The following is a 21,516-nucleotide window of genomic DNA, read 5'->3' as shown; positions in this document are numbered from 1 at the left end:
CATGGATATGGATTGTTAAAATTATGACAGACGACTGTTTTATGCTAAAAGAGACAGCTTGCTGATGGGCTAAATCAAGTTAAGCAGTTTTACCCACTTGAGAAAAAAAAAGGGAACAGTTAAATCAGCAAAAGGAGAAAATTAATGTGTCATATTTTTATTGTTTTCATTATATTTTTTTATATTTTAAACATTTTTTTGTACAATAGCCATTGTGAGAATTTTCCAAAAATTCTTACAATGTTTGTTGTACATAAAATCAAAGTATTTTTCTCCTCAATTTCTGCTTTTACATGCAGAAAGAGGATCTTGAAAATGGTGTAATTCGCAAAGTTACTTAGTGAAAAATGTTTATCATACTATTAGTACATTTTAATATTCAATTTATCAAATATGCAATGTGCAGCTGCGGAAATTACAGTGTGGCATGGTATTGTTGTACTTATACAGCTATAGCTGTACAGAATAATGACAAAACCAAATTTCATCACTGAATGTAGCTCTTAAACTCTGTTACATCTACACTGTAATAAGATTTCCTCTTTTGTATATTGATGACCGCATTATTATGTATATGAGTAAATCATGCTATTTTTCAGAAATCTCTTTTTAAATGTAATGTTAATTTTATAAATTTATAAGTTAAGTAAGACCAGCACAACACTAAAATCCTCAATGAAATCTATACTCGTATTTTTTTAATAAAGTTTGAAATTTAAGCAAGTATTATGCTAAAACAAACATTTCAAGTTGGTTTTGTAAAAATAAAGGACATGTTAGAGTAAAAATAAATTCATTTCTACAGTCGTCTGTAAAAATACTTTTATGAAGACCTATTTGTACCAAATCATTATTGAAAAAGCTGTTTTTTGCGGCACTGTTATTGATTCCTTTTAGTTTTTCACTGTTATAAATTAAATTTTCTTTTAATCCAAGAAAATTATTTATGTTATCTAAAATAATTTTAAACTGTTACAGTAAAATATTTGCCACCAGAAATGGGTTTATTATATCATCAGAAAAGAAGTTCAGACCTGCACCGTTTGTCCCTGTTAAATTAGGACAATTTCCTGTTCCAAGAAGATTATGGGAAACTGTTTTAGGATGTAATACACCACGTAGGTAAGGTGTGAGTTTGTTTGTATAAATACTGTATTACATAATTAACTCACCTGATTTTTTTAAAAATATTCAAAGATAAAATATTCAGTGAAATAAATTAATTTTCTCACAAATTATTACATTTTGTGTCTCATTATAAAACTCTGTAAAATAGGTTTCCTTGCATAAATCATGCACCTACTTTTAGATAAAAAATATTGGTCAAAAAAGTATGTGAATTATGCGAGTAAATACAGTATATGTTAAATGCATTCAGTTAGTTTTGAGACATTACATCATGAGGATGCGTTGACCACTCAAGTGTTCCTTTAACTTGGGGAACAAGTGATAATCACTAGACACGAGGTCCGGACTGTAAGGTAGGTGGGGCATGACAGTCCATCCAAAGTATGTCAAAAGTTGCTGGGTTTGACGGGAGATGCGAGGTTGGGCGTTGTCATGAAGCAGCGTTACACTGGCTGTCAGTCGTCCTCGTCAGCGGTTCTGGATAGCTCGCCTGAGTTTTCTTAGTGTTGCACAATAACTGTCTGAATTGATTGTTGTTCCAGGTTCCATGAAATCGATCAGCAGTATTCCCTTACGATCCCAAAAAACACTGGTCATGACTTTGCCAGCAGAAGGAGTTTGTTTGAACTTCTTTGCGACTGGTGACCACTGTTTGGATTTTTGTTTTGTTTCGGGAGTGAAATGAAACACCCACGTTTCGTCTCCTATAACATTGGAGTCCAACACAATCCTTCCTTATCTTCTTGACACTTTTGAAGAAACTGGCGAGCACAGTCAAGGTGTTCAATCAGAACACAAGGAGAGTGTTCTGATGTCAATAGTCACGGTACCCATTGAGCACAACACTTGTGATACCCCAATTTTTCAGTCAGAGCTCTTTCCTCTCTACTGTAAAAACTCCCAGGAATCCGAGCAACAAGTTCACGGACGTTGATCCTCCTGTTTTGAAGCACTTCGTGTTGGACCATCTCGATAACTGCCTCCGAAACTGACGGTCTTCCACTCTGTTCTTCATCGTGGACTTCCTTCCAACCGGCACTAAACTCCCTGTACCACTTTCAGACGTGTTGAACAGACATACACTTGCCACCATACACCTCTGTCAACCAACACTGAATATCCACGGGTAGCGTCCCTTTGGCGTGCAAAAAGCGAATTACAGAATGAATCTCGCACTTGGCGGGATCAAGTGGAACCTTCATCTCAGATGGTTGCTGAGCCAAGACAGAGCGGCGCAGTGAAGCACGGCTGGGCGGAATCGAGAGTGGAGGAACAGCCGCACACAGCGATGTTGCTGGATTTTGCCTCGTACCTTCCCATGCGGCTGGAGCTCTTTGGGAACCTTATTTCTGGATTGACCCTCATATATATTCATATATTAATAATAATAATACTTGATTAGAAAATCTTCCATTACTGATTAGGAATTTTTTCAGTACCAAATTAAACTTTAAAAATTGTATCTTTTCAACAGTTTGTAAATTGTATTCAAAATTGGGTTTTATTGTTCACTCAGTCTTCCACTACACTCAGTTTGACATCCTTGAGAAGGTGATTTTGCTTCCTTGATAAGATCAAAGTTAGAATTTGGTTTGATAGTCTGGTATCCATTTTATCAAAAATAGAATTTGGTTTGATAGTCTGGTATCCATTTTATCAAAAATACTTCAGGAATTTAGAAAACATACAGTAATATATTTGATTTTGTTTTTTAAGTTTACTGACATTTATAATCACTCTATTCCATATATTGCCCTCCTGCAGCAGTACAATTTTTGTTCTTTAAAGAAATGAATACCGTAATGCTTGTGTTTAATGAGAAGTCACTTAAACGATAGTGATTTTTTCATTTAAATTTATTCTCTACAGTTCATTTACTTTTTTTCACTTTGTATACTCATTTATATTAGGTGTTAATATTTCTCAGGATAAATGAACAATTTAATTTTCTCTTAAGTCAGATGGTGAACCTTTATGTTTGAACAAAATTGCACTTTGAATTTATTTTATCAGGAACTGATTATTTTTACATTACAAATGTTTGCTGATTTGTAATGGGGTTATGATAATTTAATTCTCAGTTCTGCTGAATTTACATATCCAACGTTAGTGTGTATCTCATGTGCACGTAATGGTAAATATTTATTATACCAACCATTCACTATTCTAAATGGTTATTCTTACGGGACTAAGGATATGCATTGTTAATTTTATTTTATTCTATTTTACCTGTGCTCTTTTGCTCTGCTTTTTTTTTTATTATTTATTTCTAGCTAGAATTTTATTTAAATATTGTAAATGCATTTAATCAAGTTATATATTTGCTGCTTCATAATTTGTTTATTCAAAATCTAGTTAAAATTATTTTCAAAGATAATAAAATTTTTTATAATTTTTATTGGTTTTTTTCTTTTGTTGCTGTTTCAATTACAGTTTTTTTGTATTTTTTGTGATCTACGATCCCCTGTAATTTGTGTATTTTGTTGGAAGGATCACTGTCAACAGATTAAATAATAATTATGAGTACCTTTCAACTTATGTTTCTGTGGAGTTCAATTTTTAAACGTTTTTATATTGAGATTAGAGATGGTAAAAATTATTCATTTTTAAGTTAAAAAAACAAAAAAAAAAACAGTTTACCAGATTGGAACAATGAATCAGGTTGTTCTTGGATAGTAGCTTAAATCGATTCATTGGACAGCTGTTGACCATTTTGTTAGCAGTCTGATGTTTGATTTCCCATAATAGTAAAATGGTTGCAACAATATAAATTCCTACCCGTTGTGAAATCCATCCTCTAATTTAATTTCTTAATGGAAAAGGTGCTGCTAAAATTAATCATGAATTTACGGGCTGTGGTTGTGATTGAAGGAAAACCAGTGGTATCATGGAATTTAACAAACTAAAACTTTTTGTGGTGCAAAAATTTTATCTGAAAATTTTTTGAAAACATTGGTGGTTGTAGAAAAATAAAGTATGTTTCTGCAATTATTGAACTGATAATAAATTATTTTCTCTTGATTTGCTATTTTTAATTACCATTTTGCCTTTACATTTGACACAACTCTCTTTTTATATTTACATACATAATTGGTTAAAAGATACATCATCATTCATTTAACTCATATTGGTGCAATTATCCTTCAGTGCTGTGTTAATATTTTAATGTCAAAAAATTCACTATCCATTAATTCTTCAATTTTATGCTTAATTTTTTCTAATCATTGCCTTTCCCTATCAATTTTTATCATTTACACTTCCTTTTACTGATAAAGTGATTAAACCTGGTTGCCTTTAAATGTGACTTAACCTTTTATAAAAATTTACTTACAAAAATTTATTACATTTTTGTAAGAATGCCCCACAGTGTCTTTTGTGACTCATCTGATAATGTTTTCATTTTTATCTGTCCGTATTATTTTTAACATTTCATGTACATTGCACACACTGGTTTCATTGCACTACATCATTTATTTCTAGCTTTTATTCAGTCTGCTTTCTCTATCTTAAAGCACTACACTCTATAATAATACTTTAGAGAATTTCATTCTAATTCTAAAACCTAATACTAATAAACTAATTTCTAATTATGATAAACTATTTTCTGTATGAAACGTTTTTCAACTGTGTTAGACTGCATTTGATTTCTAGTGAACTGTTATCCATCCTTTAGTGCTCTTCAGATATTAATATGCTGGAGTTGTTACTCTACTCTTGGTTTTTTTAAATATTATCCCTTTATTGCTTCTCAAATATATCCTGATATAGAAGACCTCTATTGTGCATGATGGTTTTTCTTTCTTTTAAAAATATGCAATAAAAATATTTTCCTTACATAGTCTGTTGTTAGTAATTTTACTTGATAATTAATAAGTTCTACTACTTTTATATTCATTCATTCGCGTTAGTATTTGTATTATCTATCTTTGTTTCACATTTCATTTCTTTTATTTTATTCTTATTTATTTTCAATTTAGATTTTTCTCTTCTAACTCATTTTTGATTTCAGATCAAAGAAAAACATAATCGATGAATTGTTTTATTTTTTCTAGGATTATAATTCTGTTTTTTAAGTTATTCTTCAGTTTCTTTATCGTGGGTGCTGTAGAGTAGTTGTAAAGCAACTAGAATAGATTACATCTGTATCTCACTCTCAATAGTATATCTTGCTTCAACTCTTAACATCATTTATATTTTTAAAAAAAGTGTAACTCCTGTTTTTATATTTCAAATCAATTTTCATTAAACATTTGACATTTTGTTAGGTTTGACATATCAAATGCTTTCTTAATATTGAGCAAATGACAAATAGGTTTATTTTATTTCTTAAAATGTATCTACTGAGGTTAACTTAAGGACTGTTGATCAACTGTTTTGGTTGAAGCAGTCAGTTCAAATCAAATTAACGACTAGATTTGTTCTTCCTCTGTTAATTTACTTCTCCCTGAAATAGATGACGTTTTTCTGATTTGTAGGTTTAATAAGATATTTCTTTTTGTATTTTTCTTATATCTATTAATCTTCTTTTTGTGTTCTGTTTTCAATAACTTTTATTTGGTTTTTGTTTCAAGAAATATAACAGTATTTTTGGTACTTCTGTAAACCTTTTAAATTCTTATGTTACATAAATCCATATAAAATATTTTATGAAAATTGTACTGCAGGAAATACTTTAGTAAATAAGATGATGTTATAATTAAGTTCAATTGATTAAACAAATTTATTTTATTTTTCAGTTATATTGAAACAAGAAGAGAAATAGAAGAAGTGTTTCCTTGTCTATGTGATTCCCTTAATGAAAATAATTATAAAGAACGTTGGCATGCTTTATTATATTTAGAAGAAGTATATTATGTGGCTAATATGATACAGTATAATATGCCTCGTGCTAATTTTAAGAGAAGTGGTGATTTTCTAGTACTTGAAATTCCTGGTTTGGCTGAGAAACGACCATCTATTGTATGTGGTGATACAGTGATTATTAGTAACCCCTGTGCTGTTTCTGCTGAGGGAGGTAAGAAAATTTGTTTGACATGTGAGTGTAACAACCATACAGCTAATACAAAATTATAAAATTCTTGTGTATCTTATTTAACTTAAGGAAGACACGGATATCTGCATCAAATTACAAATGCTATGAAAGACTGATGTCCCCTCATAACTACTTGGATTAATCATAAAATATGAAAATAAATTTTATCATTTAAAAACTCAAACGGCCAAACAAATTCAATTTTTCTAGATTCCGTAAATATGTAGTATTTAGTGTACTTTGTATACTTTGCAAACAATCTCATTATTAAAATAACTTTTTCACAAAATTATCAGCAAACTTGAAAAGCTTTCTCATAAACATTAAAGAAACGGAACGGAACGCAAAAGTGGCAGAGTATCACAATTCTTCCTTCGAATCGCAGAGCCTGGACAGTGCCCCTTGCTGTGGTATGATTCTATAATCAGGTGTGTTTCAAGGGTTTCATTTTAGTGACGGTTATAGGTTTTAATTTTTGTTATATTTATGGACGGATTTGTGATTTGCGTTTGTATCCGTTTTGGACTAGCGTTCTCAACCCATTACTGGGTCCGACCGCGGGAGATTAGGCTTTTTGAGCCTGGTGCTCCCAACGTAATTCCCTTTCAGACCGACCGCTGAAGTCCTTTCGGTGCTAATGCTAACACTTTATGGGCCAGCAGGAATACGCCACAACGGGGCTCTAGTTGTTTGGAGGGAGCAATGCGCCCCCTTCTCCGGAGGGAGTCACAATTGCTGACATTAAAGAAAGAAAACTACACACATGACCGACTAAAGGTATACAAATAAAGACAACATTCTTAAATGGATGAACACAATTTAAATGACATACATTATTTACACTCATCACAACAGCTAAGATCCTTCTAAGCCTAATCTAATGACATGAATACACTTGTTCTGAATGATATAAATACACTTGATGCCTTCAGTGGCATTGTGTAAAGAAGCTTGACTTAGAACAAAAATTAGCTAAGACTCAGGAAACGTTTTTATAACTTTTTTCTGAAATTAAAAGTTTATTGCAATCTGTTTAATTACAGTTGGTGATTGATATCAGAATTAATATAATTTTTTTAATGATTCAAAAAAAATTTGTCAGTTAAGAAATAAATAAATTTGTATAGCATTTTATTTTAGTCACTATAAAATCCTATTGTAAAAAACTGTTATGATTTAATAAATAATATAGACCGCCTCAGAAGTTGTGTATGTGTTATTACCCAGTAGTACGGGTAATAAATAAATGAATATTTTAAAAACATAATATAATTTCACGCATTAGTAAATATAATAAATTAAGCTCTCCATTTATTTCTTTTTTTTTAGTATTAATTTTTTAATCTGTAATTAACTTTTAGAATTGTTATCTTCTGTAATTTAAAATTCATCCATCCCAACTCCAAAGAGGAAGACACCTGACTTGTGACGATCCTGGTTGCTACACCACCCCCTCTGTTCCTAGCCTGGATGAGCTTTACTGGAGGTCATGTTCTAGACCCTCAATACCTGATTACATATTTCAGCCTCTTATCAGGATGGCACCGATGCAAATGCCTTGAAAGACATTCCCATTGGTATTAAAACTCAACAACTAACAAACGATATTTTCAAACTCGCCTAAACTGAGTCAAGAAACTGAAGACTAATAAAATTTAGAAATTGATTTATAACAAAATATTAATCTCACACCCTCAAAAATTGTTGGCAACATCACAATTTTGACCTACCATACCAAAGCAACCAAAAATACCAGTCACCTCATACCAAACAACAACCAGGCACAATTGCTAAATACGCCTACTCTGGGTGAAAACACCCAAACAGGTCCCTAATCACCCAGGTTACTATTCTACATTAAACACCCTCTACAGTCCTTTTGTGTGCCAAAAACCTTAAAAATCTTTCAGCAGTGCACCACTCATCTCTAACTTTTCAGTTAGCCTGCAGATCGAGACTTGAGCCAACACCCTCAAGCTCCATGACCACCTCTAAATGCCTAAACTCATATTTTGAGCAGACATACAGAACATGCATGATATGCATCACCTGATACTAAGCATTGAGGTCATTGACCCAATTCAGTCAAGCCAAATTGAGCCAGCCTGTCCTGATATGCGCCATGCCCCAAAAGGAAGTACGTCACATGCTGGTTCGGGAAGATCCATGAGACGACTCCCATTGTCCTTACATCTGGAAAGAGACTGTGTGAACATCACCCATATGCCGTCTCATCCCACCTGTCCTGCCAAATATCAAAAACCTACCTCCTCTATTTCCCAAATATGTTGTGCAGTTAGTTCACCCAACTTCTTCGCAGCGTAATGAGTAACTGACATTCTAACACAAGGATGTCGGTTGGTTCGTGATAACTAGCTGCCTCACATGAAATAGACCTATAGCCCCCCTCCATCAGAGTAAGTAACAGGAGACACTGAGTCCTCAACAGAATACCACAGTAGCTTTTATACTTCATTCTGTTTGTCCTAAGAGGGGCTGCCTAAAGCATAAATGTATCGCATATACCTTTTTTCAAAATTTTGTTTTAAAATTTAGACTCCAGTTGGGGTGAACCACCCTACGAATACTGAAGACGGCTTCATACGCCTTCTTAATGACATTCTGAAAGTGCTCCTTAAATCTAAAATTCTCATCAAGGAATACACCCAAACACCATTGCAATGAGACATAACAAATAGGCCAAATGGCCCTTCAGCAGCATCATGCCGGTCTTCTCAGGGCTAAATACCATTTTGTGTTGATTGCTCTGCACCTCTAGTACCTGCAAGCTTGATTCGCTGGAATTTGACCTCATTCTGCATGTCTCCCATGACCAACAGAAGCCCGTCGTTGGCATAAGTGATGACATGACATCCACTTGGCAACTTCAAATGCATAAGAGAGTCAAACTCCACAACCAAAAGCAGACACCACTGCCTTGGGAATACCCCTTGGACAGCAACTTACTCATCTCAGTGCCACCATCATGAAGCACTACATGTCGATTACAAAAGTAACTTTGTGATGTTCCGATCTCATCACGTGTAAACACTCGCCATTGTAATTGATGCAAGACAAAGAAGTGCTTGGGATATGTTCAAAAATATATCCAGGACATATGAAGGGTTGGAGTTAATAACGATGTCAATCACTTTTAAAATTGCATCCTCTGTACCTTTCCCCAGTTTAAAACCATACTGGTCCTTCATCAGGAGATTTTGTAAGGCCAATCTTCCATTAATCTACAAATATAGAACCTTCTCAAACATCTTCCAAGCACTGGCAGAAGCATCAGAGGCCTGTACAACAAACTCACGGTAGGATCCTTGTCACTAATTTTAAAAAGAAGCTTAATCACACCTCTTTTCCAACAAAGCAAAAAAATAGCCACCAAAAAAAAAGCATTCTATTCAGAACCTTCATTATTGCAGCTATGCTTAATGAAGGAGTGAACAAGGAGTTCCACACTGATTCCGTCATACCCAAGAGCTTTATGCCTTGCAATACTGCAAACAACCTGCTGCACCTCAGCCTCAGTAATCTCCAAAGATGCCACACCTGAACGAAAAGAATCGTCTTCACACCTAACACGCAGATGATACTGATATTCACCCTCCACATCATCCGGCAGTAAATCATTCAACAGAGTGTTCAATATTTCTGTCCTGTAAGTCAGTACACCTTGCCTCGTCGAGAGAGCAGACAGCAGAAAATTTTTCTTTCGTTTATGACCCAAAATCCAATGATCCAACATGATTTAAAAGTTTTACCACTGAAAAGCTTGATTATTAGATGGAATGTTATGGAATTTGAAATTTAAAATGTATGCCAGGATGGCACCCTTAGAGAAAAAAGAGTTTTCTACATTCATATCATTTAAATTAGCTCACAAATTTTAAAAATCTGTATACAGTGTTGTTTGCAGGACAAATTAAATTAATTGTCCCACACAAAACATAATCATCAAATATAAAACTAGATATTCTACACTCATTACAAAGATACATAAAAGTCTTTTCTAAACAAACATTTAAGCTCAGAAACTTATTTTAACATTATAAAATTAGCAAGGCTGTATTAAATTACACAATCCAGTTCATTTTGATCCCGTCTTAAATATTTATATTTATGAGTTAGAAAAATTGCTAGCAATAACAGTAAGAAATATTTCTGTTTTATTTATATATTCATCACAAATATAAAAAATGATTTGTCTTGTCATATTATAACAACTGTTGTGTTTTATAAATGCTACTCTTAAGACTAAAGTTAGATAACTAATTGCTGAGATAGTGAACTTCAACACATCTTCATTAAGAGTCAGTGTTATTTTAATTATAAGTTGAGATGTATTATTTTTTGTTAAAAGAATAATTTCCTTTACTAAGGCTTGTGTGATAAATATGAAATTTATATATCTGTAAAATTCATTGTTTGACTTTGAACTAAGAGACTACAGGATGAAAGACAGATACTACCACTCCTTCACAGAAGTTAACTTTAAACCAGACATTTTGAATTTGATTATAGTTTAGTCACTGTAAAATTTCATTTAGCATAGTAAGATAATCGTCGTCTTTAAATCCCATGGTGTTTTTTTCCATAATCAGTTTCATTTTTTTAACCAATTTTAGGAGGGGAAAAGTATTAAGGATTTTGAAAGGGTTGGAAGAAAGAATGACATACCCGCCAAGGTAGTTTATTCTCTTGTGTAGGACACTTATTTAGTCATAAATAGTGTTAACCATAAATTATTACTTCATTAGTTTTTTTTTATGTTACAGATGTGAAATATGAGGGCAGTGTGTACAAGGTATGTAAAGGCGAATTATATTTAAAATTTAACAGATCGTTTCACGATACATACAACGGTGCTGATTATTCAGTGAGTTTTAATGTTGGTAGAGTTGGTTTCAGAAGATCACACCAGGCAATTAATGTTGCTTATGATCATTTATTGACAAGTTGGCTGTTCCCAACTCATTTAAAAGAAAGTGAACTACAAATTATTTTTATTGAAGAAGAAGAGAAAGAGGAAAATAAGCAGAGTACTGTTAAAGAGGCATCTGTATGTATGAATAAAGTTGATAAAGATTCATTTGATGACAGCAATGTTATACGTGATAAAAATTTTATTGATAATAGTAAAATTAATGAAGGAATTTTGAATGTTTCATCAACTTCAAAAAATTGTAGAATTTTTAATGATTCTTATAATGCTGTTGGTAGTGATAGATCTCAAAATACTGATGAAACATCTGATGATGTGAATCATCAAAATGTTAAAAAATTACTACCAGAGAATCATACTGTTAATAACAGCGGTAATAGTACTTCTTTATCTCCCCGTCTTTCTGTTGCTGAAAATCTTAAAATTTCTTTAAAAAACTGTAATAATAAAAATCATTCTAATTCAGTTCCTGAACAGAGTACAAATGAGTGTAATAAGAGTAAAAATTGTACCAGCGGTATAGATAATCTCAATGTTGAGAAATTGACAAGTAATGTAATTACAACTATGATTGATAATAATGTGGTTTCAAAAAATGAAAGTTTTGATTTAAATAAATTGTTTAATATTACCAGTAGTTGTTATAATAATAGTCATAATAATATTAATAAAGTTTTAATGAAATCCGTTGAAGAAATAGAAAAATCATTGTTTTTAAATGATAAAACTTGTGAAAAAGATCATGTAAATATTAATAAGATGTCTTCTAATGATTTATTATTATTAACTAATAAAAATAAAATTGACAGTAATTTAAGAAACACACATATAAAAGAACAAAGTGATGCTGTCAATGATAATTTTGGTAATGCAAATAGTGATTTACAATATGTTCAGAATAGTTCATACAGTGGATTAGAAAATCAAAATATTAATTCCAGTGATATTAGTGTTGTAGCTTGTTGTAAAGAAGGTTCAGAGAATTCTAATTCTGTCTCTACGTCTTATAGTAATAAAAATAATAGTGAAATTAATTGGCAGTCAGGAAGTGATGGTGGAACGAATAAATCTTACAAAAGACAAATACCAAACACATATAAGAGAAAATTGAAATGGTATAATTCAAATTTAAATTGGTATCAAAAAGAAGCAGTTAAAAATATTTTAAAAGGTGAAACACGACCGTTGCCTTATATTATTTTTGGACCTCCTGGTACTGGAAAAACTGTGACGCTAGTAGAAACAGCTCTTCAGTTATTTCACTTATTACCTGAAAGCAGGTGGGTCTATTGATCTTAGTTTTCTTCATTAATTTTAAAATTAAGTAGCATGAAAATTCTGCATATTAAAAAAATATGCATAAAGTACCTTATTTGCACATTTGCCTTTCTCATATAATTACTACCTTAAGTATAAATATAAAGGCAATTTATAGTTTTTACTTATAAATTAATTGTTAAATATGCTAATCAAAATTATGAGTTCCATTATTTACATAATTTAAGTATTAAAATTTATATAATAATATATAGTTTATTTAAGTATTATTTTATTTCATAATTACACATATTGGATTATTAAGATTGATTTTTTTTTTTTTAGAGAATGTGTTGGTACTCATTCAGTAAGGTGTAATGTTATCTTGTTTCACATCATCCTAAGTGGATAATCTTTGTCAATGTATTTATATTACTTTTCAGTGTTGGTATATCACCACATGATTTTCCATTTCATTTCAAACAAGGAAAAACTGTTTTTATTTAGTTGTTAGTTCTATGTTTCACACAATTTTTGGATTGAAAACAAGAATCCCTGGATACTTGCAAAGGTACAGGAGATTCTGGTCAATTGGGCCTTGACAAAAAAGCAGTTTGCTTACTGGCTATACAAGTTACCTTGCACCTTTCTGCCTGACACTACAGGTGGAATGAGGGCAGGGGTTGTTCGAGTTACCATGGTTCTCCAGATAATAATGAAGGATAGGAAAAAGGTAGGGAAGAGTATCATCAACCCGTAGGGGGACTGCCTTTGATCTTGTTAGTTCTCATGATCAGGAATCTTGTTCAGAATTCTATTAGTATAGATTTTGATAATTAGTAAAATAAAGTGTGTGGTACCTTGTTTAAAATAATTTTTACAAAAACACTATTAATTGTCTGAATTACTGGGTCTATTGAATAAAAATAAGTGAAGAATCTTACCTTCAAAATTTAAAGTAATCACTTCAGTGGGAGAAATAAAAATTAAAAGGCAGTACACAATTTTGAGTGTTAACTCTTCCAGTGAGTGAACACTTCTAACATTTAAAATTTTCAAGTCTTCACTTAATTTGTTGTGAATAAAGTTAAGGCAACACTTTGGATTTTGAGTAAACACTTGATAATTTTTAAGGTAGGGTATTCGCTTGCTCAAACCGTTTACTTATTTCTCCGTTTGAATCTGAAAGTGTTGATTTTTTTGCCAGACACTGACATAACTAGAGTGGTACACTAAGCCGAACAGACAAGATGGAATTGTGTCTACGTTGTGTTAGTGACCCTGCTATCACTTTTTATTTTACTTATAAAAGTAAAGTGGCAGAAGATTTTGGTCTTCATCGTACAACAATTTGTAAAAGTTAATTTCATTTCAGATCACATTCTGTGGAAGGCAGATGAGTGGATAAAATGTCCATTGATCCTGAACGAACTGAATGAAGCACAAGCTAAGTGGGAAGCTCATTTCTGAATACCTACAGTCATTGGTGCTCTCAACTGTACACATGTAAAAATAAAGAGGCCACATGGTATCTTTGCTGATGAGTACATAAATCAGAAGGGTTATTAATGTACAAGTGACATGGATGCAAACGAAAGGTTCACTAGCATAGACCTGTAGTGACCGAGTAGTGTACATGATGGTAGAATTTAGAGATGAAGTGCAATAAAAAGAAATATGTTAATGTTTAACGGCAGCTTCTGCTTGTTAGATGACCACAGTTACGGTATATCTTCAAGGCTCCTTTCCACTATCAGTTTAATGGACAGCAGGGACAATTCAGATTTTTACATTTCAAGGAGAAGATCATTATAGAAAGAACATTTGGTCAATTAAAAATGAGGTTCCTGATATTAACAAATATAAAGGTATCTATAGAAAAACTCTCAAGAACAGTAGTATGCTGCGCAGTTTTGCATAATGTTGTCAAATGTTTAAATGACAATTTGGAAATAAATACCTGATGAAAATGTGGATGAATGTAATGATCATACTGTGAATCCTGGAATGATTTTATTTGATGTAGAAGATATAAAAACAGTGGGAGAATAAAAATGTACATTTTTATTGAATTAAATTTTACGACATTTTAAGATTATTGAATTTGTAATACCCTTCCCTTTTTATTTCTTTGTAAGTACAATAAAAAAATAAAAACTAAAGGTAAAAGATTAATTAAAAAAAATTAAAAGTAGCACAAGTATGGGCCAAGCCAACCAAATCATTGAGGTAGCCAAGTTGAAGAAAAAAAGCATAACCATTTTTGTTAAGCTTTTGTTAGAGCTTCATTGGGAGTGGGACTAACTTTATACATGTGCATAAGATCACCTTGATAAGGTGTCTTATCTACCAAACTTAACAAGGATGCCATTTAGGCTGCCAGTTTATTGTGTGTAAAATTTAAAAGAAGGGAAATTGGTTTAGTAAGGATAATTCACATCTTTATTCATCAAAACTCAAGTATGTTTGTAATTGTGAGACAATGCTAGGTTTATCTTTTTTCCTCGTATTTCTCTTTCAATATTTTCATTAAAAATTCTTTTTCCATTTGTATTTTAATCAGTTTTTGCTGTTCAGGAAATAATTCTGATGTTTCTTCTGTTTTGTCTTTGCTTTCAAAATAACATTTTCTTACTTTCTTCTTTTTATCTTCATTTCCTCCACCGTTTGAGCAATTTGGAGTATCAATAGGATTTTCGTAATTGACTATGGCAGCCAATTCAGTTTCACAACTTCATTTACTGCTGTCTAGGCCAATTGTTGTTGCTGTGGACACTTTTGAAAATTGATTTTCTTTCCTATTTAACAAGTCCAGTAGTGCTTTTTCCCAGTCGTTCAGCTTACTTGGTTTATTGCCTATGGCGTGAATGTCAGATTTTTTTTCAAAATAGTCTTCATATTGTTCATTTTTTTTTTAAACTGTGAAAGTGTAACTTTTTTGCCAATCTTATTCCTAAGTTTTTCCATCAAAGTTGTCCATACCTTTTCATTTTGTACAATAATGTGCAGCGACTTAGATTTATTTAATAAAATTTGATAATCTTTTCAAATTTCAATGAAACATTTCCGATCTGAAGGAATTGTTTTGCCTTCCTCACTGGCCGTTATGACCATTTTTTCACAGACGACAAAAGAACTGAACACAGATAAGTGAAATGACAAATGTTTAGGTGTGTTGTGCCCCATGACACATTTGACTACATCATTCTATAAGTCAGTCATAATATATAATATAAACAAATGAAGGTAACACTTCATACATTTGAGTATTCACTTTAAGTGAGTACTTAAATATATACTACGCTTTTCCAAGTGAGCACTTACCTTATAAGTAAATGTTTATCCACTCTAAACCCACTGCATACTTAAAAGCAAACACAATACTCAGAAGTGAACACTTTTAAGGTACGTCATCACTCTTGTGTGATTACTTTCTTTTTATTCACTAGGCCCACTGTATATTTTTATTTTTACAAAAAGTATTTTTGAAATAGTAACTGGTATAACTGTTATAAATTCACAATATTTTTACATTATCTTATTTCTACCTACCCATGATTATGAATTTGAAATTTTATAAATGTCCAAGTGCATAATTATTGTTTAATTTAATTAGCAGAAAAATGTGTGCGTATTTTCTGAATTTTAGAAATATGTTAGACATTTTTGATGTTAGTGTAATCATTAGTTATAAAATTAAAAATTATGAATAAGCTGTCATATCTTTCAATAAAAAAATAAAAATGACACCTACGTTATTCCATAATCCAAGCAAGAGTGCTTTCGCGAGTACCTCGCATCATCAGTTGCTATACAATTTTCCAAATCGTTTGTTTAATGTGTAATTTGTAATGAACGATTTGAAAAATTATATAGCAACTGATGATGCGAGGTACTCGTGAAAGTACTCTTGCTTGGATCATGGAATAAGGTAGGTGTCATCTTATTTATTTTATAAATTTATTACTTGGATTGATCGGATTAATATAATACTTTCAATAAACAATACTTTATTGTAAGTAAACAGTACTTTACTAACATTTACAGTAAGTAACAATACTTTACTGAAAGTATTACTTTGGTAATACTTTCTGCTATTCCAGTTGAGCACTTATGTCCCTGCGAATTTCCTTTTAACTCTTAACTCTTTTGCTGACTTTTTTTTTCACTTCCTATCCTTCTTGCACTATTTCATTTAGCCCTTCTTTTCTCATGATGGTACCCCACCCAATTAGCTTTCCTGTTTTGAATTATTTAATTAAACTTCTGTTCTCATTTACTCTTATTTTTTTTTATTCTCACTGTCCATTTAATTTTCTCAATTTCCTCTAAAATTTAAAATGAATCCACCCTTTATTTTTCCTTCTAAAAACACATGTATATTTCTCATACATATAAAAGTGAACTTCTTCAAGTTTAACTCATCTTTATTACATAACAGATTTTACCATTAAATGCTTATTTAGCCGTTATTATACTTATTTTATATCATTTTTACTTTTTCAGTTCTTGTTTCTTTTGTGCACACTTTTGTTGGCTTATTGTCTCCCATTTTAATTTTCCAAACTTTCATTTGGTACCATATTTTGCACAATCTTTTTTTTGAATACCCTGTTCTTCATCTCCTTAAAGATGTCATATATATATATATATATATATATATATATATATATATATCATAGCTGAGGTTTTGTGGTAAATCATGAGACTGTTATTGCATTATTCTTCATAGTGCTCTTATTATTTTTGTTGCAGCTATATTTTGGTTAAATTAAATTTCTTTTAAATTTATACAATTTATAGACATGTTTGATAAATTTTTATAAATGCTATTTTGCATTACGGTTTTGTTTCAGGTTATTAATAGGCACTCCATCCAATAGTGCAGCTAATCTGATATCAGAAAGGTTATTAGATTCTGGCATAATGGAGCCTGGAATGTTAATCCGTTTTTGTTCATATAATTACCTTAATAATGATAACATTAACATATCAGATAGATTGTACCCTTATTGTGCAGTAGCTTCAATTAAAGTTATTGAAGATGAGTTGCTAGGCACTGTACCAGATCAATGTAGTAAGTTAGTCAAAATATTTCATGTTTATGATAAATTATGTTTACCAAACAGAATGTAAAAATTCTTTCAGTTCCAGATAGTTTGATTTATACAATAATGTGCAATTTATATTTATTTATTTTTTTGTATTTTAATATTATTAACAATTTTATTTCCAATTAAATAGAATATTATAAACTCTAATTATTCTACATCAAAATTAATGTAGATTTTTTTTTTTTTTAATAATATAGTTTAGACTACACTCCAAATTATTGGAAATTAGGTATTGGAAAATAGGAGGCATTGTATTCAACACAAAGAAATGGTCTTTATCATCCATCTCAAATATTTTATTCAGAAGGGATCTTTTTTTCACAGAATAAAGTTCCAGCTTCCCTGATATCATCAGATATTAAGTAATAAATTTTAGGAGCCATATAATCATGCAATCTTTTGAGATTTTCACTTTTAGGAAAGCGAACAATAATTTTTCCCTTATTTCTACCAGAATGTACGATATTATGATCTCCTTCAGTATGTCCTCTTCTTAAATAGAAGTATTGCCATTAATCTAAAGACATAAAATTGTCGTATTGGTAATATTTTTAATTTCCTAAAAATTGGTAATGATCAATTTAATCTAGTCTCATTAGCAGTCAACCCCACAATATGTTTTTGGATTGTAATTGAAGGCTCAATAATCAATTTATACACCTCCCAGTGTAAGTACCTCCCCAACATGTTATTGCATAACTTTTTCATTATATAATTTGGACATATATTTTTTAAATCATAAAACTTTGTTATACAAAAACCAATAAGATTTCTAACATAATGGAAATACTCTTCCATTTCAGTTGGCTATCTAAGGTCATTCCTAGATATTTAACACTATCAACCTTAATGATAGATACACAGTTATGTCAAATTAACATCCACACAATTTACATTATGATATTTTAGACCATCAGTTACATAATACCTAGATCTTAAACTAAATTCATACACCAACAAACAGTGATTCATTCATTGGTTGATGTCTTAAATCGATAGATTCTAATCATATACTTTTTATTTTTCTTATTCTTCCTTTTCAGTTATTTTTAAAATTACAAATAGCCTTTCATTTTTTAGTTTCTTCTATTGCCAAATTGAGAAACCACAAATATCTTAGTAGCATGTAATAAATAATTCTTTCAAGTTTCTATTGTAAATGTGACTTATTTACAAATTGTCGTTGCTGTATATGCCATATGTATATCTTTTATAATTTATTTATTATTTCCTAAAGCTCTCTTCATTACTATTAGTTTTTATTTCTATTCTGCTATATTTTTATTAATCATGTTGTTTGTAAAAAATGTTTCATTAACTGCAGAGGTTTTTACAAAACTTTTAAACAACTTTCTTTATCTTTGCATCTGCTTTCCTGGTGTTTTATCTATAATTTTTTTGTTTATTCCTTTAATTTACAGACATATTTAGAAAAACAGTACAGAACAACTGTTTTCTTTTCTTTATCTGTAAATCTGAGTTATGACATCCTCCATAATTCTTGATTGAGAATTTGTTCCTGCTTTGATATCTAATAGCATTCCAGAGTTCTTCCACATTTTCTCTTTTCCTTCAACTTAATCATCCTTATAAGGTTCTTCTATCTCCTTTGACTCTTCAAATTTTGCATTCTCATTACTTCTGTCTCTTTTTTCTGATATATAAATTTCAGATTTTTATGTCATATTTCAAGCTTACTGCAGGGTTACCCAACCACTTTGATAGTTTAATGAGGTCATTGTGTGGAAAAAAGGGAAACCTTCTTTCTATTTTCTCAAAATCCCTGTTCTACTAATGTTCTGATTGTTACTTCCTTTGTTTAATATTCATTCTGAAAATATTTATAATAGTTTCAGTATTTAGAAACCTTCACTAGCTTTCTGATTAGAAATTTAACAATTACTATAAATTATAGAAATATTAAAGAGAAGGAAAATCATTCAGTTTGTTATTAGAAGTCAAAAGGTAATTCACAAAAACCATAAGCTTTATGCTTCCCTAGGATAACTTGTCAATTTTAGTCAGAAATGAATGAAAAAAGAACTCTCAGTTTTCATATTGAATAATCCAGCACTCAAGATTAATTCTGAACGAATTTAAACCTAGACTATCTTTCACACAATTTGGCAAAAAATTATAAACCTTTGGTGCTATATGAGTGAAAAATCTACAAAAACGCTCCTTTTTGCAGATATTGCCATTTTGCAGACATAATGCTAATTTTTTATATTACATGATTATATAAGGAAAGATTTAATTTAAAGGTTGGATTTTGATTAAAATCCATCATAAGCCCTATTGAAATATGATATCATCTCGATGTAGAATGATCTACATTACCAAAGTTAAAATATATAAAACTTTCATTTAATCTGTCATAACACATGGTTGTGACAGATGGATCTTGAATGTTGCAAATGATCACTCTCACTCTGTAACAGTTTTTTGAAAGGAACATAATAAGTAGGATTTAACCTATTAATGAAGGGAGGATTTTGGAGAATGAGATTCAGTGATGTGGTTAAAAACCGAAGTGTTTTAGAATTTATCAAGGTCAGGAGAATTTGCTGGCTGATATTTAAAGAATGGATTCCATATCATTGATTAAAAAGATGATTAGTAGTGGCAGGTTGTAGGAGGCTAAAAAAAAAGGTTGTAGGAGCCCAAGGATAAGCTGTTTGCTGGATGCAGTAGCTGATTTGAGAATTCATGGGTTTAGTAAAAATGTATTTTTACTTTTTAAAAAATTAATTGGTATTAATCTATTAAAAAATGTGCTCTACTGCTGAGTTCAGCTTGTATTCATGAATTCAAAAAGGTAAGTGTGTACCAATTGTAACTAAAATAGTGGTTTTATTAAACTTCAAATTAAGTTATTGAATATAGGTGAAGAAATATTATTTTTTTTTAAATGTTCTTTCATTGTGCAGTAATTATATAGATACATTTGACATTTTATTTTAAAATTATTTTTATGTTCAGATGTTAAGTGTGTACCTAGAGAGGTTTTGGGTCGACATAGAGTGACAGTTGGAACTTGTGTTACTCTTGGCATATTGTACAATATGGGCTTTCCACGAGGTCATTTCACACATGTATTAATTGATGAGGCTGGCCAAGCTACAGAACCAGAAATATTAATTCCTTTAGGTAGGTTTTTTATTTTTACTATTTTGAATTCTCTTTTTTGATTAAGGTCAAATTGGTACTTATTTTCACACCTATTCTGACCTTCTCATTGAAATTATTGAGTGAACTTTTGATGTCAGTTATAAAAGCATATACTCAAGCAGGGTGTGCGGACATACTGAACATCGGAAGGCAGTCCAGAAAGTAACTTATGTTTTGGTATATAAAAAAAAAACAGCTGTTGAGAAAAAATGTATTTATGTCCAATTTGAAAGTATATCCTTAAACTACTTTTCTATGTTGTTACCAAATAAATTGAGAAGCTTGTCAGTTTGAGTCTCTGCATCCCTTCAAAAAATTCTGCCACCTGGTATTTCAGCCATTCAGTGACACCTTCATGGTGGAGCCCCTTGTTTGTCAAAGTGCTTAGTTGCTAGTCAGTTTATCATGAGACGGAACAAATGGTAATTGTTCGGTGCCTGATCTGGGTGGCAGTACAAGATGATCAAAAATTCCCATCCAAACTTTCTTAAAAGTTCTTGTGTATAGTGAGCCACGTGCGGAAGTGCATTGTCATGAATGAAGAAAAGCTCTCAAGTCAGCATGCTGTATTACTTGTTTTGGATTTTTTCCATAGCTTGTGAAAAAATATTTTTCCAAGTGTATGTGAAACCCTAAGGTTTCACATACACTTTTCCATTTATTATAGCACCATGCTCCATGAATTTATAAAAAGGTTACCTTTTTCTTTCCCAGAAAACTGTACTGAAAGAAGTCTGGAATCTATAGAAGCAAAATCTTTGGTACCCTAACTTTTTTCTCACAACTTCATCCAGAAGGCTATATGAAATCTTTGGAAACTAAAGCTCTGTAATGGTAAAGCGCTGATTAGCACAAATACTTCA

General features: G+C 31.2%; 1 protein-coding gene across 1 annotated transcript in view; it reads left to right on the top strand.

Annotated features, from left to right (window-relative positions):
• Positions 1-21,516, top strand: part of armi (probable RNA helicase armitage) — a 72,731-nt gene that overhangs the window by 39,098 nt on the left and 12,117 nt on the right. Inside the window, exons 9-13 of the mRNA XM_075369328.1 lie at positions 979-1,122; positions 5,865-6,142; positions 10,945-12,391; positions 17,225-17,445; positions 20,465-20,632. Of these exons, the coding sequence (XP_075225443.1) occupies positions 979-1,122; positions 5,865-6,142; positions 10,945-12,391; positions 17,225-17,445; positions 20,465-20,632 (2,258 nt within the window). The remainder of the gene's footprint in view (positions 1-978; positions 1,123-5,864; positions 6,143-10,944; positions 12,392-17,224; positions 17,446-20,464; positions 20,633-21,516) is intronic.

Source organism: Lycorma delicatula, chromosome 6 (genome assembly GCF_047948215.1).
Source record: "Lycorma delicatula isolate Av1 chromosome 6, ASM4794821v1, whole genome shotgun sequence".
NCBI lineage: Eukaryota > Metazoa > Arthropoda > Insecta > Hemiptera > Fulgoridae > Lycorma > Lycorma delicatula.
Note: the sequence above shows the minus strand (reverse complement) of the source record. Positions and strands in the feature narration are given on the sequence as shown.